The sequence below is a fragment of the Planococcus citri genome, chromosome 4 (assembly GCF_950023065.1).
Source record: "Planococcus citri chromosome 4, ihPlaCitr1.1, whole genome shotgun sequence".
NCBI lineage: Eukaryota > Metazoa > Arthropoda > Insecta > Hemiptera > Pseudococcidae > Planococcus > Planococcus citri.
The window spans coordinates 47,557,249-47,580,424 of record NC_088680.1 but is presented as its reverse complement, the minus strand read 5'-3'; the positions used below and the strand labels follow the sequence as shown (position 1 = coordinate 47,580,424).

Genomic DNA, 23,176 nt, shown 5'->3' with positions numbered 1-23,176 from the left:
TGGCTTTCCAAGTAACCCAACTTTGATCTGACTACGTTGAGTTTCTGCTGTAATTTGACCCCTCCCCACTACCAAGCAAAGATACAAATTTTCAGGATCACAATTGCAGTAGACTTCTGATTTTCCGGACTAACTGGGGAATTTGGTTGTCCGGATAAGCAAAAATCCGGATAATACGGATTGATATGTTTTTGGTTGAATTTTTGGCAGAAAATGACTTTTTTTTTTAATGATAATGGTGTATTTTTGTAATTTTTAATGAAAAGTGCAAAGGATAAATTTTATTTCTTCACAAAATAAAGAAAAACACACCAAACACAAAGATCACAAAAATTTTTGACTATGTACTTGTAAGTAATTCGTGTATGCTTGTCCGGATAATACAGATTTTGTCCGGATAATCGAAAAGTCCGGATAATAAGGAGAATTTCTTTTTGTCCGGATAATACGGCTGTCCGGATAAGCGGAAGTCTACTGTACATTTTCAAGTTCGAACCAATGCATAAAATTATACCCCCTCTCCCCCCCTTTCAATGAAATTTTTACCACACCACAAATAATTCTATGAAACAGCAAAATGAAAAACTTTCGCAATCATTTCACAATATTAAAATAACAAAAACAAACCATCGTCTAAACTTCATATTGTATTTGGTAATTTACGTACAATTTCTAAAGTGAAAAAGAAAAACTGCATAATATTACGAAGTGACTTAAAATTCGACAGCTGAACAACATCAACTTTATAAAAAAAAATCTAACCACTTCATCAAAAGTGAAAAAAAAAAAAATAGAAAAAGTACAAAAATAAACATAAAAAATAACTAAAACAGATAAACTTATCCATATAGTTAATATACTAACAAAAAAAGGCTGAAATTTCACTGAGTAACTTTTCTTAAATAAAAGCGATGCGTTGTGCTTTAAAAATTTTGAGAAAAAAAATTAAACCAATAATAGTCAAAATTTAGCTTCTGAAAGTTGAGCAATGTAAAGTATCACGATTTACGAGATTCCGAATGAGCTTCCTGTTTAGCGCAGAAAGAAAAAAAAACACCATATTCATTTCATACGTAATACCTCACATGTACACGAAGCCGATATTTATACAATAAATTACAAAATAATACAAATGTTTGCGAATGGCAAATTGTTAATCAACTTAAAAATTATTTAAAATAGGCAGGACGGAATGCTCATAATACTTGGAGATCTCAAATTAATAAAGAGTAAAAAAAAACTTGAGATTTCAAATCCGGGGAAAAAAGGAAATGATGAGAAGGGCGTAAATGCAAAAGCAAAAATAAATTAACTCGGTAATAAAATAATAAAATACTGGGAATTAAGGTAGAGAATTCGTTTAGAGAGATAAAACAATATACGATTTCGATAAATCTAAAATCTAATGGTAAAACCTTAACAGTGGCATTAAAAATATAAACAAATTCGCCTGTAAATACATAAATTGACACTGTTTTTGGTTTCGTAATAAAATATAACAATAAATAGTACACGAATATATATAAAAAAAAGAAAGAAAAAAAATGAGAAGACTGCGACGAGAAAATAAATACAAAAAAATAAAACACGTATAAATCAGAGGCAACTAATGTACAAGATATATAATCTAAGCTCTTTGAAACTCTTTTTTCCCTAATTTAATGAACAAAACAAAATCACAGAAGAAAAAATTACAATGCGGTCGGTCGCCTCTAACGTACACGATTGATTGATACTTAGTCCAATAGTCTATGTTATTTTTAAATATACCATTCTTTTTTCTTTCGTAAAGAATGCCCAGTCACTGAATGCATTACCGCTGTGTCAGGATCGGAAGCCATGTCACATCCTCGTTCTTCTTGCGTCAAGTAATCGCCCTTATGCCTGGCCACCCAGCGGCCAAAGAAGATGGCGATGAAAATAGACAACAAGAATAATAAGAATAAGATTCCTGCAAAAACACGTATCGTATTACCAAACAATTCATATATGTATAATACTTATTTCAAATCTAGAATCTATTTTTTGAAATATGTATATTACCTCCTATAACAGCGTTGGCAGTTTCGTGATAGGCTGCATTCACTTTATCTTGATCTAAATCTAAAGGTGGTCTAGTTTCTATTGGCTCGGGAGGATGAGTTACCGGTTCAACACCGCAAAAGTCTTCCATAACTGGAAAAAAATTGCAACGTGAATTATTTTCGTTATTTGTGATAATGATAACCTTGAGATCAATAATGTCAATTTTACCATCAGTGGCGCGAATATTGGTGGGACCGTTTTGTTGGAAGAGGAATTTGAGCGGATAAATATCATCAAATTCGACTCTGGAAACGCAACCGATGAAGCCTTCCTTCATACTTTCATTTTTACCGATATACATGTATTCTATGTTATTGAATTGAGCATCGGCTGAAGCTTTGATATTGAAATGCGTTTCGAAAGGTTCGTAATTATCGACCTGAAACATTCACAAGGTTAGGAAACTGTTTACAAAAAAACGAACAAATTTCAGCAATTTTCATGGAAGAAAGCAAACAAAAAATCTTGACGATGCTGTTTTTAAAAAAATATAAGTGAGAATTTTGGCAATTTCTGGCAAAAAAGAACAATTATTGTTTGCAAAAAGTTTGGCAATTTTTTTTGAAAAATGGCTTTTTGACAATTTCTGGCAAAAACCTCAACTTTTGGGCAATGTCTAGAAAAAAGTAAAATTTTTCGAAAAAAAATGACAATTTTAAACCACTTTACTGAAAAGCAAGTTTATGCCATTTTTTGAAAAAGCTAGAATTTCTGGCAGTTTTCGGCAAAAAAGTGAAACAAATGACTGGGTGGGCAATTCTTGAAAAAAAGTGGCAATTTTGACTAAAAAACAAGACTTTTTAACAATTGGCAAAGAAATTATACTTTTTCGTAATCTTTATCAAAAAGTAAGATTTTTGGACAATTTTGGTAAAAACTTGGGACTTTATGGAATTATCTGTCCAAAATTCAATCTTCGGTCATTTTCCTTGAAATCGAAAACTTTTCAATTTTTAAAAAAAGCAGAATTTTTGATGATTTTCGGCAAGAAGCAGACTTCGAAATTTAAGCAAAAGAAGGACTTTTTGGGAATAATTGGCGAAAAAATGATACTTTTGCATATTTTCTGGCAAGAAAGCGAAACTTTAGGGTAATTTTTAAAAAGAAGAAAAGTGATACTTTTTAGCAATTTTTCTAAAAAAAAAGAGAATTTTTTGGGAAAAAGCCAGACTTTAACAATTTAAGCAAAGGGACTTTTCGATAAATTATTGGCCAAAAAATTATACTTTTTTACAATTTTTGCAGAAAAGACAACTTTTGTCCAAATTCTCGGTAAAAAGACGAGACTTTTGGGTAATTTTAGAGGAAAAAATGAAGACTTGCTTTCTTCGTTGAATTGCATAGAAGCCAATAATAAAATTTGAATTACGTTACCTCCATAACCAACGTAGCTCCGGAATTCTTACGTCTGATTCGAATATCGTGGTACTGACCGAGTCCAAAATGTTTGTTAGGGAATGTCCATTCTTGTCTTTCAAATCCAAAATCGAATACCACACGTAACGAACCTGTAAACGAACACTTTCTCCTATCATCTGATACAAACTATCGGTACTCTGTATTAAATCCTTAACCTTACCGCTGTTTGATACCGATATGGTCATGTATTCGCCTGATTTATTGGAAAACAATCCTAATAAAAATCCTTGAGGATGAGTGGTCGTGAAACCAACACGTATGTTTTCAGCGATCGTCGATCTCCAGCTGCCCAAGAAGCTGTATTTAATCATCGAATCGTCACGTAACGTAACACCAATTTCTATGAAACACGCATTGATCAGAAAAATGATTTTTAAAAAGGTAATTTTATCAATCGTTTTAACTACCATCGGCGCAAATCGGTCCTTTGAAAGATGTCCATCGACAATCGCAATGATAATCTTCGTATCCATCGATACACGTACCATTATTCAAACAAGGATTACTGGCACATTTACCAACACATCCCAAGGATATACCTTTAAAAAAAGAGCGTAAAATCGTCATTTTTGACATGAAAATAAAAAAGTATCGATTCCGAGGCATGTGAATTGTGAACCTACCATAACGTGTCTGTTTCGCGTATCTCACTAAATCTACTAAATGTCCATTCAACATGAAAGCTCTCATACATCCAGTAAATCCATTTTTATTCGGAGGACCAACGTTACCACCGATGGATAAATACGAAGTAAGATATAACGCCAAAACCGGACCCGGAGATTCTTTGATTTCTTTCTTTTCGTTGCCATCGATCACGACACGAGCACCTTTTCTGCACAGAGTGGAAAAAAAAAATGTAAAGTAACATTTTTGGAAATTTTTAGATTACGAAATATCACACGAACCTGTTCCTTTCGATGTAGACAGAATGCCAATTATTATCCGCTAAGCCGGAGGTGGACTTTCCTTGCACGTGAGTAGGTTTATTTCCGGTTTGATACATGAAAAGAATGGAATTACCCTCTGAAAAAATAAAAATATTTGAATGAGTTCCGGCGATGATATCAAATCGTGGAATACTGGAAATGAGAATTTAGTACCTCTCAATTCGATTAGAATTTCATCTTCGGGACCTTTCGAGTTGACCAGGACACCACTTTCTTTAGTCGTTCTGAATTCGAAATAAATATCACCATCGTAACCGAAATCGAAAGTAGGCAAATTCAAAGTGGCGTCGCTTTTTCTAAACGTTATAACGTTGCTGAACAAATCTACGAAGGAAAAAACAGATAAATTTATATTAAAATACATATAATTAAAATTAACGTATCAGCACGTATTCTTCAAATACTCGCCATCTCCTTCGCACACCAAAGGTCCCAAAGTGTACTTGCCCCTTTTATCATCGACCGGTGTACCCGTATCACCAAAATGCAATCGTCTCACTGGCAAGTACTCTTTTCCCTTCAGATTTCCACTATCGGAAGTCCATTCGCCATGTCCTGCAATAATTCATCCCAACGTAACTCGAATTTATCTACGAATTAAAATCATAGTCTATTTCAAGAATCATTCGCACTTACCAGCATCGCAATTACACCATTTGGACATATCGTCGCATTGACCCAAAACACCGCATTCGCATTTCCTGGACCCGGGCATAGCACCGCCCCAGAAATCCATTTTTTGATTATATCTCGACACCCACCAAGCATAAGGTCTGAATTCTCCTTCACCAGCTACATAAAAATGCAACAAAATGATGATGACGATTTCGATAGAATACAATTTTTTACGCTGGATTTCAATCGATAATACTTACGATGAGAATTTAATAATTTGGAATTCTGACAGTCGTAACGAATATGTTGATAACAACTCGAAGATCGATTAATGAGCGATTCTATTTGTTCGATGCTTGCTTCGTACACGATATCCTGTTTGTAACTACCTTCTTCTTGGAACCCGTCGACAATGGTCGGTTCTTCGTTTCTGTGATGTATTTCGGTAGCTATTTTGCCATCAGCTGCGAAATTTTTCAATAATGTAATCTTTCGTCGGTGAATTTCTTCAACAACTAGGTATAAATATACTTACAATGAAATTGGCAAGTGACAGGGAAAGGATCTAAGGGACCGCTGCCGTCGATGTCGATCTTGAGATCGACACGTTGTTGAACCGAATTCACTTCTTTATGAGCTTCGCAACTCAAAGGATGTAATGCTGTTCATAAAAAAAAATTACAGGTAATTCTCGAGGGAAAATTTCAAAATAGATGTTTCATTGATGTGAAAAAACAACTCACGAGTATGGCACATGGCTCCTGCATAACCAGTATTTGAACAATCGCAGAAGAAATCGCGTGAATCCTGACGACATAAACCATTATGTTTGCAAGGATTTGGATTACATCTGTCGATCATTTGGCAAGCGTCGAAAACTATCTGATTTTTACAACAGTATTCCTGCAATAAGAAAAAATAATATTATAAGAAATGTGTGAAGATTTCACGAAGTTTCCTCATACCTAATTATTAGTAAAAAATCGTTTTTAAAATAATTTTTCTAACTTTTTATTCCTATCACTTGGGTATTTTAAAAAAATATTTTTTCCTAGTATTTTTGAATTTTTCTAAGGGTGAAAAATACTTCTAAGAAAAAACACATTTCAATTTTTAAAATCAGTTTCAACTTTAGTACCTTATCTCACGTCTCAATATTTTTCTGATTTTTCAGAAATTGGAATTTTCGAAATAGGGTCGAAAAGAAAGAGTGCATTGGGAACAATATGCCCTAATCTTAAAAAATTTCAAGCACTAAAATTCATTTTTCAATTTCTTAAAAATTAAAAAAATTCAAATTTGTATCTTTTTTACGAAATAAAATTGATCAAATTGACATAAACAGCTCAAATTATTTGGTTTGAACCGTATTTTTGACTTCCCAAGTGCATTGTTGATGGTTTCAAACATACTGGAGCCCCTAGAGAATTTTCGGATCCGAATTTACAGGTGTTGAATTATTTTCACCCTACTTACATATTTTTTTTCTGGAGGATTTGACAATCTGTTGGAGGCTCCAGAACGGTTCGAAACCATCACCAATCGACTCGAGAGGTCAAAAATAGGGTACAAACTAAATTTCAGTCTTTAATGTCAATTTGATTATATTTTGAATTTTTGTTCATGAAAAATGATTTAAATTCGAATATTTTTAAATAAAAAAACAAAAAATGAATTTTAGCACCTGAAATTTTTTCTGATGGTTTATTTCGGGTTCCTCTTTGAATTCAATTTTTGTTTGATTCAAAAAATTTGTGTCGATTGGGATATTTTCGTAGTGAGAAGGAGCGGAGAAGCAGAAAAGAAGACTCTGATAAGTAACTAATAACTCATCAATCTTCAAAATTTATTAAAACTTCGTTCAGTTTCCATTATTTTCAAGAATTAATTTTTCAAAAAATCTTGATTTCATAATTTTTCCACGAGTGTTTCATTCGGTCATTTTTCCCTCTGTTCCTAAAAAATGTGAAGAAGTAACTGCAATCACATCAAAAACGTTCGAGAATTCCTCAGAGATCACACAATTCGAATTTATTACGCACATCTAAAACACCACATAAATTCACGACATCGAATTCTCTCCCCAGAAACCGCCCAAGTACAAGTTTTTCCCTCTAGTTTGTCACATCGTAACGCCGAACACCTTCCCTGCGGTGATTAATAGCACCGTACTACTTTTAATCACAATCCAACGATTAAAGCGAACACCTTCTCTTAGACCTTAAAACAAAGGGTGTTTTGTATTCGTTTCACACTTTCGTAGGGTTCTTTTTTCGGAAACAACTCGATAAACATCTGCGCAATACTTGTGTAGAAGGCTGTGTTCTTTCCTCACACGCCGCTTCAAATTTCACTCTCGTATTTGACAAGAATACAATACAATAGCAAAGAGGAAATTTCTTTTAGTTCAAAAATATGTTACGAAAATTCCCAACGTATGGTACTAAATCGACGATATTTTGTACGTATTCGATTCAGGCAAGGGGAAGAGTATTTTGAAATTTTTTCTCACTCCAAAGGCGAGCATCATGTTAATGAATTTCATTATAATATTTACCTCATCTGGTTTCCAATCTGTTGGCACTCTGTAATTTCCGTTGATAGTGATGAGTTTCATGCAGCCAATGAAACCTATATTATTATAAACACCTCCTGCGAAAATAAATGATGAAATATGTTAATCGTTTTCACATCCCAGCACGAAGGACTACCAATAAAATGAAACAGAACAAAAAATTCATTCATTTCGTCGAAGTATGCCCATTTCTGATTAATTTCTATGGCAGTAAATTATCAAAAAAATGAAGGAGAAGAGAGAAAAATAAATTTTTCATCAATAAATTCAAAATTTGAAAGAGTATTCCCCCATCTATGCATTTTTGAAATTTACTCAGTACTTCCCAAATACTTTTTACAGAATTTAAACATAAAAAATAAATTTTCCCCATCAATATTTCAGATTACCAAAAACTGGAAATTTGCACTGCATTATTTTTGAAACCGGTTCGACCAATCTTCAACCAACGTCCGTAATATTTCAAAAGATCGTAAAAATTGATTTTTTTTCAAAATTTTAGGTATTTTGAGCTCTTAAAATTTTGTCTGAGAACTCAATTGGTAGAATTGTCATCCTTATACTCGATTTTTCAATCAAATTTACCTCCGATATAATAATCCGAAGTCGTCAGAATCTTCAACAAACGATTAGTCACCGCAGGACGCTGATCGATATTCAAAACCAACACATTCGTATTGACCGTCAACACCAAACTGTGCCATTTACCGTCGTTGAATTTCTCGTCGTAATTTTCCAATTTAATCTTCGGGTTATCGCCGGTTAGCAATTCTACGTAGACTTTACCTTCTTCCAAGAATGCCTGAAACATATGACAAGTATTCCACGTTGAATATCTGGCAGTTAGCAAGAATGTGATAAGATCACGTTCGTTGCAACTTCATGCGAACTAGTTCTTACTTTAACATAACCGTTGTTGTTGTTGCCGCCTATAACTTTATGAAACACGAGTAATCCGGCATCCTCGTAAGTTCGAAAGCTGAATGAAACATTGAGGTAATCCACACCTTCGTAGCCTTTCAGCTTAGCGAAAGACGGCTCGGTCAAAAACGTAACCGGAATGACCGATTGTTCCTGTAGAAAATCAAAAATCAAAATATTATAAGTTGACACTCATACAGACGAGTTTGTTTGAGTGAGATACGCCGATTTTGGATACGTACAGGACAGATATAAGATACGTTATGCTTCGCGTAAGTCTCCATACCCCATCTGTTATCAGAGTTATAGAATTCTTTGATCATTTGATTGAAATTAGTTCCGTTCACTGATAGATTTTCAATACAGCCGGTGTAATTTTGCGATACGATCATTCCTTCTTGTTTATTCGGTACACCTCCGATATAGAACTGAAACGAGTTCGTAATAATTCTATCAGTTGTACTATTTTCACGTGATTAAATTAAACAACGGCATAAAAGCCCGCTGAGATACTTACAGCGTTATTTAAATTCAACGTCGCGTATTCGTCCTTGATGGTCCCTTTGACCGAAACTCTATCCACGGTGAACACGATATCCTTATAGACTCGAGAGAACATCACATCGTGCCAAATATTATCATCCAATAAACTTCCCACCGATAAACTGGTCATTAACCCGGATCCTTTTTCAAGATTAAATTTTCATTTATATTAGTTATCCGGCGATGGCGGCGTTCTGGCGACATCGTCATCGGCGTCAAATCGACGACGAGTCGTTCAGTCGTTAAAATATTCTACTCCACTAAATTATTATGTATATTTTTAGTATATTACCTAAATCGATATTCAACACCAATCGATTATCGCGTAGCTGTAGTGCGAGGTAATCGCGCTGGGTGCCTCGACTGTATAAGATGATTCCGTTTGCGGCGTTTGTTTTCATACGAAATCCGACCGAGTCGCGGGTCGATACGATCGGTAAATCTCTTAGTTTCCATTCGATTAGCGACGAACCGTCGAAGTAGAAATGATCGGAAACTGTCAACATGAAATTCGTAATGGTATCAGTTAACATATTATTCGATTCTAGTATTTACTTGGCAGCAAGAAGCGTATACAGAGCGTCCCAAATTGTATCGAGAAAAAAAAGCGGACTTATGGTGATTAGAATCGATGCAGATTAACGAAATACTTCACGCTTCGTTTCATTAACTGAGAGACTTGAAACAATAGAAATATTTTCAGACATTTTTTAAAAATCAACACAAATTTGAAAGAATATTGATGGCAAAGTTGTCAAATATCCCACAAAAAATGTCAATTTTTCAATTTTCAGTTCCTCTTCCTTCTAAATCAAAATTGAATGAAAAAACTGTTATTTCCATATAAATTTCTCATTTCGTTTCAAATTTTTCTACGACCAATATAAAAATTCATCTGTCTTTTTCGGTAGCCTTCTCAGCTTCATTTTGACTTTTCCAATACTTTCACTCGAATTCTATTACCCGACTAAGCTCTATCGATTCAACTGTACTGTAGGACACCTCGTATACAAGTAACTTATAGTGTTTTGATGGCAATCGCCACGCTGCAATCGAATTTCCGGTTTCGTAGTTTATTCGGTACCGAAAACCAGGCGGTAGATCAACCAGAAATTTTGCAAGTCAGAAAGAGGGGTTTTTCAATCAAATACTGACATTGAACTTCAATTCACGAAGCAGGTATAATCAAATGGTAATTTTCGTAAAATAATTTAGCAAGAGGCTTTTTCAAAAAAAAAAAAAACAAAAAAAACAAAAAGCAGAAAATGAGAGAAACTTTGCCCTTCGCTCAAGGAACTCGGATAAGAGTGGGATGAACTTGAGCTAAAGAAGATATGAAGATGGAAAAGTCTTCAAGAATAAATTTTGAAAGAATAATTCATCTTCAGTAGTAACTAGAAATGCGGAAAGGAAAAATTCACTGAGCAAAAGTGATTTCAATTTTTTTTCAGGGGTTCCTAAAATGGGGGGGGGGGAATTAAGGAGTCAAGAAAAGGGCCGTTTCTGATCGATTAGGAGTGAAGGGAGGTCCCAAAAACAAATATTTGAAATTAAAAAAAATTAAAATACCCCTTTTACGATTTTGAGAAAGGTCAACGACCTCAAAAAAAATAATTCAGAGCTCCCAAATTGAATTTATGAGGAAAAACCGACCATTTCCTATACAAATGATAAGTTTTTTTTCATGCTAGGTCGACGCCAGATTGATTTTCTGAGACAAACACACGTTCATTTACTAACCATAATTGCATCCGTAGAGTTCTACTCTCATCGAAATACTGTTTTTCCATCTTATAGGATTGATTCTGATCCATTGAGCAATAATAGGAACTTCGAATACGTTTCTGTTCACTTGATTACCATCCGTGTTACCTTTGAAAACCTATAAAAAATAAATTGAAAAATTCAATAACGAGGTAGTTCTCAAGAAGATGATGAAAAACACGTAAAATTTTCCACACCTTGTGACTTATCAATATTAACCATAGCATAAGTAGAATAAATACCCCCAAAGCGACCATGCGAAGCATTGTTATTATAAGTGTAGATTAGTATTTATGCAACCTTTATCTGCCTTCACCTTAATATCTTTCACCGCCAGCATAATTATTTACTTACGACAGAGGTCATCAACTCATCGTGACCGTAAAATGCTGGATCCAACGATCACAAAAATACCTATGATGAGAAGGATATGATTCACGTAATTTCAAATTTGAGTTGGCAAATTGAAACATGTGCAATGTGGTCTAAATACTTTTTTTTGAATATCGAAAGAACATGAAAAAATATGTACCTACATTATGTTCCAAAATTTCAGGTGCTGAAGTGCATTTTTTGATTTTTGGTAAATTTTGGAAATCATGAAGAAAAAACAAAAATGTCACCTAATTAACCTACAAAAGCTAAAACTTGGCGTGTACTCTATTTTCGACCCCCCCCCCCCCCCACCCAAATCGATTACAAATGATTTTTAACCGTTTTGACCAGTTTTGGAGCTTCCAACAGATTTTTGAAAGTTGAAATTTCTAAAAAGATTTACCAAATGAAGTATTTCTCACAAGAGAGACATCACAACAGATAAATTTTTTGAACTGGACAAATCTTGATCGAAAGAGCATGTAAAAGTACATCATCAGCCAAAGTTTCAGATCCTGAAGAGCATTTTTCGATTTTTGATGAATTTTTGAAAAACAAAATTTGGACCAAAAAATCAAAATTTTTCCAAATTGAACTAGAAAATTGAAATTTGGAATAAACCCTATTCTTGATCTACTGAATCGATTGGAGACGGTTCCGAACCGTTTTGAGTAGTTCTAGAGTCTCCCAGAAGATTTTTGAAAGTTGAAATCTCCACAAAATCTCATCGAAAAAATTTGAAAAGCTAAAATTCCCTCTATACCTTAATTTCAACACGCTCAGTCGACTGTAGCTGATTCAAAGCTGTCCTGAATGCAGCCTCGAGCCACTTTTTGGAAATTCTGGTTTTCTAAAAAACGCACAATTTTTAATCGTGAACATTGAAGTCAATTTTTACCAATTTCATGCAATTTTTTGAAAAAACTATAATTTTTAAAAGTTGTTGGAGGCTTCAAAACGACTGGAAACCACTTGAAATCGACTTGGCAGGTTAAAAACAGGGTATAGATATTTTAAATTTCAGCTTTTTTTGTCAAACGGTAAGAGAGCAGTCAATTCCTCAAAATTTTAATCATGAAATCGCTGAATAAAAAATAGTTTCAAACAGGCAGGCATCGAGGTTGGAAAAATGGTGCACAATAGGTCAAGTAAGTCACGAAAAAGCACCAATCGCGATCATACGTCCAAAAGTTGATTAAAATTCAAGTTTTTTTTTTTTTTTTTTTTTTTGGAAAACTGGAATTTCCAAAAGTTTGCTGGAGACACAGAATGGATTGAAACCAGCTCGAGTAGACTCAGCATGTTGAAATTAAGGTTTATAGTAAATGTTAGCTTTCCAACTACATTTGGTAACAATTTTTTGAGATTTCCAATGTTCAAAAATCAGCTGGAGGCTCCAAAGCTGCTCAAAACGGGTTGAAACCGTTTTCGATCGATTCGAGAGGTCGAAAATAGGGGACATATCAAATTTTAGCCTTTTTAGAATAATTTGGTAAAATTTTGATTTTTCTTCATTTACTCGTATGAGCCAAGATTTTCAAAAAGTAACAAAAAATCGAAAAATGAACTTTTAGCACTTGAGACTATGGCTATATTTTTTCATGCACTTTCGATCTAGCTTTATTCAGTTCAAAAATTCCTCGTCAGGCAAATTTCTTCTCTTTATATTTTGTAACTACAACTGCGATCCTCTGACTTCGCTTTCAAGTGTTTTTCAATATTTCACGAACACTAATGCCAAATTTTATTCTTATCAAACTCCGACTTCCGTCTTTTTTTTATCAGTATTGCGTTCAAAATGATCATCTTTACACGTGATTCAACTGAACTACCTATTTGAAATTTTCAAGCTGGGATTTCATATTATGAATGATTAGAATTATTATTTTTCTGATAGCGAACGATTTCAAAATTTTCATCATCATTGAACGTTTACTTGAAACCTATGAGCTGCGCAACCTGTCTAAATTTTCATTTTCGTAAATCAACCACTACTTCTTCAATTTCCAAATTGGGCAAAATTCGAAAACCCAGAATACAAACCATCATTTCTGACCATTTCCTTCTACAGGATCTACTCAGAAGTCAGAACGAGTCTCAAAAACCAGTTTTCAAATTTCGCAATCACTCTACCACGAAACATTCAATACCTCGACCTCCGACATATAGAACTACACAAAAACAATCTACAGGACGTCTCCTTTATATTTTCTCGAGGATCGAGGGCAATTCTAGCGAAATCCCAAACGACGTTTATTTGCACACACGTTACCTGGATTTCGCCAGTCGAGTCGATATAATTAGTCCACGACTCTCCGTCATCCGAATACTGTACGAAATATTCCGTAACACAATCCGGATTGCTCGGTTTTCCTTGCGTAGCAATGCTTCTCACTTCTACTTTCGAATCGTCGAAATGAAAAATCAAAGAATTTCCGAGCGTGTTACTGGAAGGAGTCCATGTTTTAGGGCCTGAAAGCAAATTGTTAGTAGGCTACGTGCTTAAATATCCGTATCCCTTAAACGTTATATGTACATTTACAATAACCACAATATACCAACGGCAACGGCAACGGTACCCATCATGCCAATATCAGCCCCAGTGCCATATTAGAAGAGCATATAGAGCACCACATTGTGTATGTACGTATTATGACCATATCTCCTATATGAGGTTCTCAAGTACTCCTCCATGATCATTACGTTACGCACGTTTGCAAGCTGTTCAGGGCAATGAACGAGTACGGTGAGGGTGATACATACGTAGTACTCGTATATGCCAAAGTAGTAATATTTCATTCGCAAAATGTCAAGTCACCAACATCGAAATGAAAATTTACCTCGTCTAGCGTTTTATTTTTTCCTCTACCATCAATTGTCAAGTCCGAATAATTTTGATCCCAATATTATCCTCGTTGTAATCTGATCTGTACGTGCATGAGCTTTCACGAGTGTTTTTTTTCTTCTTTTATTCATTAGATAAACAGCCCTTTTTTTGTGCCTTACCCTTCCACCCTCTTCAATGACACCAGGGTTTTGATTCGAGTAGGTACTTTGGAACCTTATTCAATTTTGATAACTTAATATACATTATAAAAAGTATATTATACAAATGTAGGTACGTACGTGCATTCGAAGGGTTATGCAATCGGTAAAATTATTTTATGTAGATACATTTTAATCTTACGTACATCTACGTACATTTGATGCGAGCATTAAAAGTCATCAGCCGATTTATGTAACAATGCAAGCGGAATAATTTAATATACAAAGCAGTCTGTGCGCATTAAATACCTTCAATTCCAACAAAGCCATATTTACACGAGCAATTTAATATAAATACACCACTATACACATGCGTAATGATCGTATTGAGAGAAAAATTTGAAAAATTTTCAACAGAGCTAGGTATTTAGTGTAAGATTTAAAATGACGAAGAAAAGGGAAATTTTAAATAAGATTTTAACACACATTTTAAAAATAAAAGGGAATAAAAAGGTAGAGCAGGGTATCCAGTTTTTCAAAGAAATGATTTTATAGAACAATTTTTTGAATTTTCAAGTCTTTCAAATATCAATTTCACACAAAATGGCTGAACAAGAGGAGGGGGGGGGGAGGTTAAATCTGAAAAATCATTTGTGAAATTGTTTTTCTAATTTTTTAAGACACTAGTCCCCCTCTCTCCTTTCCTCATATCAAATCACTATTTCAACGGTAAAAATTGAAAAATAATCTTGCCCCCCCCCCTCTATCCGAACCTTCCTATCTTTTATTTCTTTGGTAAAATACCACATTAGCAGATCTTTCTCAATTTAACTCGTACATAAATTAAACGTAGTCCAGTTCTAAACGATTAATTCGAACTGTGTATTCAGTTTAAAAAAACGCCCATTGTACATGTTCCTTTCTTAACCAACAGTCAGTACAACTTGTATGTATGTACGTACAAACGCTTAATCGTTTCGTTTTATTATTGAAAGAGCGATTCTTCACCAGCAAGGCATGAGCACCCTTCTATTCAACATATGAGAATCTCACACAAGCATCAACCATAAGTTTTTTTTTTCAAAGTCACGACGACAATCCATAGGAAGGAAGTACACTACGTACATTCGACTCGACATTCTGCCCCCCTCGAATTAAAACAGTCACGCATTAAATGATTGATATTTTTATACCCTCTCTGCTGTCTGAACTTAAACGAGTAGATTTAACGGATTAAATTTGCACAAGTGCTCCGAAGACGAATTGAACTATTCATGCGGATTCTTACTTTGATATATCCCGATGAGGTTTTGTAATCAGCGTAATCGTATCCGTTCGATCCGTAACTGATGGTGTACTCTAGAACGCAATCATCCTGCGTTGGTCTTCCTTGGGTTTCGATCGATCTTACCTTCATCACTCGACCTAGATCGAATATCAGGTACTGACTGCTGTCCGAATGTGAAGCAGTCCATGATTGTTCGCCTTTACCATGCAAAACGCAAAAAAGCACAATACCATACTAAGAAATTACGTACTCACAAAAAACGAAGCTAAATAAAAGCTTAGCTATGTACTATGTCTATGGTCTATGTATGTACATACGATCAATTTATGCCGCAGCAGTAACTAAAGCTAAACAACTAAGTATTTGCGATGCACAGATTTCTATAGCGAATAATGAAAAGCTGCCCTGTACAGATGGAGTCAAAATGTACAATACAATGATACAAATTTTGAAAAAACAAAATCACAGGATTTCTTCAAGTTGAAAATTTTATGGATTTTTGCTTTCAAATCATTTTTCAAATTGAACAACAAAACATTAATTTTTTTTGTTCATTATGAAAAAGTGTAAAAATGATAAGATTATAGCTTGTTTAAAATGAAAAAAATATACAATACACTGATAATATATACCTACATGCGAAATTCATCATTATCAATTTCAATTATCAAGGTTATTTTAAAAAAAAACATGAGTACAATATTTCATACATAGAAACATATCTCTTCATTTTTTTTTAGTGTTACATGATTTTTTAACCCAATAAATCGATAATACATACAAACAGCATTCTGGTTCGTCTTATAATTATTCCAAATTGTATCAGAAGGTTCATACTTACATTAATGTATTTCATTGAAAAACTGTTGAAAGTTGATAAATTTTATTTTAATCCATCTTTGTCAGCACTCCTGGGAGAAAAAAGTTGTAGGTACAAAAATTTTGGCCATCTTGAATAAAAAATAGAGATAACTCCATTAACTTCATCTAGATTTTAATTTCTTTTTTTGAATTTTCGGTTGTAAAATATTCAAAATTTGTAATAATTTTGACATTGATTTTTTTTCCACGAAAAAAAAATTATCCAAATAAAAATGCAATAGTGGAGTGGCAAATGAAAAAAAACTGCATGTGATGAAAGAAGCGTGAATTTTGGTATGATGAATTTTTGAACCAAAATGAAGTTTTTAAGACCGGGAGCCACTCGAGCTCGCCCCTCCTTCTGTAACTTTTCTATGAAGCGTGCAACAAAGCAGGAGGGGTTACTTTTTGATCAAATTTTGTATAATGGTATGCAAGGAGGGACGGGCGGGGGCGGAGTGAGGAATGTTATCGATGAAATGGACCATTAAATATATTCCCATGACCAGAGAAGTATATATTTACAGAATTTCAGTTCCATACGTGGGTTTTTCGTCGACTCCACATTTTAGGGGTCTGCCCCCCTGAGGGGGTGGGAGGTATGCGATGATCCCGTCACTTTGAAAGGAACATATCGATCAATATTGAACAGTAACTGGCTTAATATTTCAATTCTGATGAAATTTTGACCAGTATATATTTTTTTGCAATTAGGGGTAGATGGGGGCGCGTAAAGGGGAGAGTCATCATTTTTCGCGTTACGTAATGCTTTCAATAAATGTTTCTTACCAGTTTCAAGAAGAATTAGCATTTAGCTCACCGTTTCCACCATGTTTTGTCATTAAAGCGGCAATTTTGCGCGTTTTTCAGGTTTCAAGGTGCCACAGGGGGCAGAGGGGGGGAGGGAACCAAAAAATGAACCACCAAAATTATTTGTACACTTTACTTAGTATATTTTCACAAAATAACATTTCCTAGTCTCAACGTCTTCCAGATCCACAATTTAGGGGGCTGAGCCCCACGCGAGGGGGAGAGGGGGACGATGATTTCAATGGTGAAAATAGAAAGTGCTGATCAATATCTAACAGCAGACACCATAATATTGGATTTCTGATTAAAACTCTATCCACAGGAAAATTTTCAAAATTGTAAGCCCCACCCCCCTCCAAGGAGGGGCGAGCTCGAGTGGCTCCCGGTCTTAAAAACTTCATTTTGGTTCAAAAATTCATCATACCAAAATTCACGCTTCTTTCATCAAATGCAGTTTTCTCCTGTATTTCAGCTGTTTGCCACTCCACTACAAGACTTGAATGAGACTTTGACAAATTTTAGCAAAATCTCGAGAACAGTGTTTCTCACATTTTACACTTCCCACGCTCAAAATGCGCTTTCAATGTTTAGAAGTATTTTTTACATTTTATCCTATTCTCCTATTAGGCTCTCAATGTACAAAAACATTTTTAAATTTTAAATTCTCAATTTATGCTTCAAAATTTTTTTTAAAAATTATTTTTCAAGAGAAAATTAGACCCAATCTCTCAAGTAATGTTGGACACTCAGTGAGAAATAATCAGATTTCAAGAGAAGTCGATGAAAATTTTTCAAAAATTTCCAATTTTTGCGATAGAGTTCCTCTAAATTTCATGAAAAATCTCACCGACCCCCCCCCCTCCCTCTGTTTTTGGTTTCTCTGCTGAAAGCCCTTCCACAGTTGAAATGAAAAATCCCAAAAAAAGGAATGAAAAATTTGTTCAATAAAATTTTCAATTTCTAAAGAAAAAAGGTCATCTGGTCTCTAAATCAACGTTTACTTCCTTAAAGTGGCCCCTCCCCATTCCAGAGTTGAGAAAAAAACTGGATTAGAGGACATTTTTCGATGTTATGGGAAGCAGGACGAGCGAAGAGGAAGGAGTTCCTGAAAGAGGGATTTTCAAAGGTAATCTGACGTAGAACTCGGGGAGTGCAGGGTAATAGGTGCAAGTGTAAATCAGATTTTTTTAATCAGGTGATGTATGAGCTTCTCTATCGATTCTCATTTATTGTTCGGTTCCCATATTTGAGGGCTGGTTGGAATACTGCCCTTGTGAGGGCGAAAATCAAAAAATAGGAAACAATTTTTTCTTGTAAAGACGAGCAATTCATCAAAATGACGTTATTTCTTTGTTCGTTTCACGAAATTGCACCAGAATTCACTTCCCAAGTTGAAAATTTCGAGGAACTAACGCGACAGAAACTATGGACAGAAATTTCTAATTTTGCAAAAGGCACTTGCCCCCTCAATTTTCAGATTAAACACGTATCAGTAGAATTGACTGACCAAAAAATCAATGAATTTTTCAAAAATTTACGCATATGGAAGTTTGTAGAAAGTATGCAGCTCAAATTGAGTACTTTTGGAACCCCTGATATAAAAATAACGTGATATTGATTGCTATAAGAAGTATTAATTATTACGAACGAAATAAAACTATGTCTTCAAGTATATTCTATCGGTAGTTAACCTTTTCCACAAGAGTTGCAGTCAAGGGAAAATGGGAGGAGGGGGACAGGGAGAGAATATTTCAAACTGAAAAATTTCCAAACTGACTTTCTGACAAACCATTCTTCTAATGATCATAATAATAACTCCTAAAATGTGCCTCAAACGGCTCTCCAGTGCCACTCCATAAAATAGGCATAATTACACATAGTTTTCAAAACAATTTCGGAATTCTGTCAGTAAGATATGGCTAAATAAAGTAAAAAAACTTGTCGACTTACGAAATTATAAAAAAAAATTGCTCACACGTGTTGAAGAGCAGCTGTCCATAAAATTTTTAATAAGGTCATTCAAATGACTAGAAAATTAATAATAAAACGATAAATTTTATTAGTTTTACGAAGACAATAAATTATCAAGGACTAAATCGACGAGTAGGGTACCAAAATAATGCTCCAGAAAAAATTTCAAATTGGATTAAGTATGTCATTTTCTTTCCCTCTTTTCTTCTGTTTCGATATTGAAAATTTCATCTTCGCTGAAATGGTTCGAAAAATTCTCAGACGCCTCCTCTCTCTTCGTCAATGCCATTCCTATCCGATGTTTCTGTCATGAGGATTATTTGAAATGAAGGAATTAAAATTTTCCAACCTAACCTCCCCCCCCCCCCCCCATCAAAACGGCCTAAAGTTTATGAAGTCGATTTCAATTTTCAAGGTTACATTAGTGATGAGAAAAAATTCACAAAATTTCACCAACTGAATTCGAATAAAATAACCAACACATACTACACGGCTTTCCCTCCGCCCTTTTCAAAACTCAGCGTGAAAAATGGCCCCAAACTTCTAACCAAATTCCCCCAATGCCTACCTAAATGTTATTAGGAAATTGAAAACTCGAACCAAGAAGCAAATCGTCACACCATTCCTACCCGACAGCCTTTTCAGCGAATTATATTTTCATAATTTTTTCTCCCTACATAATCAACTTGTTCTGTCTTACAATACGAGTACGATCTGAAGACATGCAACAAGATGATCGAAGACACACGTTTATCGTTCCACATTCGGCGTATTCACACGCATGATAATATTTTCAACGATATTACAGAGCCGGTATATGTGTAGTTGGCTGCACATAGCTTCTAGACATGCGAAAGAATAAGCGATCAATAAACAATCACGATCAGAAGTGACTTCACAATACCTAGTACCAAATGGCACTGAACTTTAAATACCAGAATTAACGTCGATGATTGGACGCAAAGTGTACTTTTTCCGTTGATACATTTTCACAAACCAACGATACATTCGTGACGGAGAAAACTGTCAAAAAAATGAACTATAACCACGGATGAGATAGTTTACGAGCTGTACAACGTATAAAAAAATTTCTTCGGGACTTGGAAAATAACCCATACGACGATATTGTAGCACATTTATTGCTTGTAAACGACATTGTATAAATTCTGTTTAACGTTAATTACGAAAATATTATGAAGTTCGTCATTCTCACCGCGATACGGAGAAGAAATCACGTCGAGAAATGTACACAGTTTTACCATCTACCTATAATATGTTTACTCGACGTTGAACGCAAACACTTTACTCTAGTTTACCACCGAATTAAAAAACTAACGGTCTACATTAATTTTAAAAAACCGTACTTAAATAATTATGCAAAAATCCCAAATTAAAAAAAAAAAAAAAAACTCGTTTCCATAATATTCCCTAAGGTGAGTTTTCTTTTTTGAAAAAATTATCACAATACTCTTGGTCGAATGGAATAATTTGTTCGGCTTCGTTGAGCAAATCTTCGATACTCAACCGTTGGAATTCATCGACAAGCGGGTCGGCTTTAGGAGATAATGCCACAGCTGCGAATGTATTTTTATCAACGAGTATCTCATGGAAGCTCCAATTCTGCTGTAATTCTCCTTTCACAGTAATCGTAGTACTAGTGACGAACTTATTTTCAGTCAAGTGTTCGTCTTTGATATCGAAACTTAGCTCTCCCATATGAAGATTAATTCCAGTACCGAGAGCTTTAACGTAACTCTCTTTTAAACACCAAAGTCGACAGAATAAACGACACACGTCGTGTTCAGATTTGGCCGGATTTGTTAACATTTTATACTCGTCGGTTGACAGCTGTTTAGTCATGATTTTCAAATAATCTCTCAGCTTTTCGTCTTTTCTGTACTCTACAGTCATTACGTCGCAACCTACGTTGAAATCTCCAACTTCGGCGGCTAAAATCGCGTAACCACCTTGATGAGAGACGTTGAAATTCAACGTTTTGTTTTTAAAGTACGGTTTTCCTCGCTCCGAACGTAGAATTTCGATATCTTTCCATCGAAGTCCAGAATACTGTGTAAGAAATTTACGCATCAGAAGTCTACCAGCCATGGAATTTTTGGCATCTCTTTTGAAAAAAAATCTACCGATACGATCTTTTTCTTCGGTTTGAATGGACGTGGACGCGGTGACCCATTCTTGACGAGTTGGATACCATTTATTGCAATCGAATATCCATCGTACACTTCTCCGGTTACAATTCATTTTAGCATCGATATAGTTTACTACAAAGAATTATAATTAACGCGAGTAGTGCAAGCTTATTTGTACGGAAAATTTTTCTCTCTCCGGTGTTTATTGAGTTTGGTCAACAAAACCTAAAGAGAGAGAATAATTTATCAGTGAATTGAATACCAGGGCGAGCTTTTATAAAGTATAGCTAATTTTACTACGCTATATAAATTGCTGTGCAGCTTTTCAAAAAAAAAAAACATACAACGAACAATATTTACATTACAGTAGCGAGTATGCGACTAAATACCTACGGTAATAAAAAAAAAAAAATAATGGTGTGAACCAAAAATAAATACCTAGTAATTTGGCCGATGAAGGTTTCCGGTCCGGTAAGGAACTTGTTGCTTTTACTTCAGATCTATCGAATAGAGGTTCATTACAGTCGTAGAAATCTGTAAAATAAGAATATATTCAGTAACGTGGAAGTAGAAAGAAATTCCAACGAGTATTTAATATCTAAGCTGAAATTAGAATGAGTAAGTGTAGAGTGTTACGAAAGAGTGAAACACTGAATCAAAACACAACGAATAAGACTACCAAATTACAAGACACTGGAGCTGAGCTGAGATTGAGAATGATAGGAATATGACAATGTAGGAGTACAATGAAACTATTTACGATTCGAAATGAATTAGTTTTTAGGTAAATTTCAAATTTTGATAACGTAGAGGAAGAAGTGTTTGATCATTTTGATCGTTAACGCCCAAATAACGTCGATCACCGAAGTGTTTCACTCTCAAGTATGAGTATCAAAATTGGTAGGAATTGTTGAAAGTAAAAGCTTACCACAAAGAACTGAATAATTGCCTAATATATTGAGAAAAAATAAATATAGTAACCACATTTTAATTTAAATTACATCACAACAATAATGCACTCCATCAAGGGATGACTAACCGTACCATTACTTCAAATCGTAATCGCGAAATAATTCAGAAGAATTCGGATATTTCAGAGATCCAAGCAAAGCAAAACAAAACCACACAAATAAAAACAAAAATGCAAGATTAGTTCCATTTTTAACCGCTAGTGGAGAATATAGCGCTTTTGGAGAAGTAAAATGAAAAATACTTTCAATTTTAGTTGATAGTAGCGTTAATGTAATTCATTTTTTTTGTTTTTTTTTTAAGAAAAAATTTGGAAAATTTCAATGAAGGTTGAAGAATTGAATATGAAATTGAAATAGTTTATTCCCTACGATTTTATTCTTCATCTTTATTTTCAATCGATACCATCATAATATAATTAATAATTTAATTATTTGATTTTAAATTTAACAAAACAGAAATTTTATTACATATAACTACATAAGGAAATGAAATGGAGACCCTAGTTTGGTACTAACTACTAAACTAACTAACAACTCTTGATTATGTATTATTATTTATTTATTATTTACTTCATAGAAGATTTTGTATTTGTGTAGTTGTGTAGTACCTACATCCAAAAACTAGATTCTACCTGCATGAAGTTTTTTTTTTCGGCAGTTTTGTCGTGATTTTCAGGATTTTTGAAAAAGTATGATGCGAAATTGCGAATGCAACTCATGCGTGACCTATCAAAATGAGTTACATTTTGATTTTGAAGAAAAATAGAAAAATCCCTATCAATTTTCTGGAGTATTTTTAAAAAAATGCAGTATTAGAATTGGATTGGTTTTTAAATTGAAATCATAAAATCATCCGAGAAAAACAATCATTTCAAATTCTTTGAAGTATATTCAAT

At 34.3% G+C, this 23,176-nt stretch overlaps 1 protein-coding gene across 4 annotated transcripts; it reads right to left on the bottom strand.

Moving 5' to 3' along the window:
- Positions 1 to 634: 634 nt before the first annotated feature.
- On the bottom strand, positions 635 to 22,397 carry Nrx-IV (neurexin-4). 4 transcript variants are annotated; one of them, XM_065361688.1, is made up of 24 exons: positions 22,238 to 22,397; positions 21,748 to 21,843; positions 15,521 to 15,717; positions 10,849 to 10,990; positions 9,401 to 9,604; positions 9,083 to 9,249; positions 8,808 to 8,993; positions 8,545 to 8,718; positions 8,230 to 8,446; positions 7,627 to 7,721; positions 5,813 to 5,972; positions 5,605 to 5,730; positions 5,330 to 5,533; positions 5,091 to 5,246; positions 4,863 to 5,009; positions 4,608 to 4,778; positions 4,413 to 4,530; positions 4,128 to 4,339; positions 3,912 to 4,043; positions 3,665 to 3,844; positions 3,460 to 3,593; positions 2,254 to 2,464; positions 2,044 to 2,175; positions 635 to 1,951 (listed from the first exon to the last, which is right to left on the bottom strand). In XM_065361688.1, the coding sequence occupies exons 1-24, from the start codon at positions 22,293 to 22,295 to the stop codon at positions 1,761 to 1,763; spliced, it is 3,810 nt and encodes a 1,269-aa protein (XP_065217760.1). In that variant the 5' UTR covers positions 22,296 to 22,397; the 3' UTR covers positions 635 to 1,760. The 4 variants fall into 4 exon arrangements, with proteins under 4 accessions (XP_065217760.1, XP_065217759.1, XP_065217758.1 ...); XM_065361687.1 differs by lacking the exon at positions 15,521 to 15,717 and adding an exon at positions 13,520 to 13,719; XM_065361686.1 differs by having other exon boundaries at positions 2,044 to 2,464.
- Between the last annotated feature and the right edge of the window lie 779 nt (positions 22,398 to 23,176).

What these genes read in the sequence shown, in the direction of transcription:
- Nrx-IV (XM_065361686.1), bottom strand. Translation starts at nt 22,295, where the DNA reads ATGTGGTTACTATATTTATTTTTTCTCAATATATTAGGCAATTATTCA. An exon ending in CAAATTATTAAATTCTCATC is followed by an intron (nt 5,247 to 5,329) that starts GTAAGTATTATC and finishes ATTTTTATGTAG; the next exon opens with CTGGTGAAGGAGAATTCAGA. An exon ending in TGCCAACGCTGTTATAGGAG is followed by an intron (nt 1,952 to 2,043) that starts GTAATATACATA and finishes GTGTTTTTGCAG; the next exon opens with GAATCTTATTCTTATTATTC.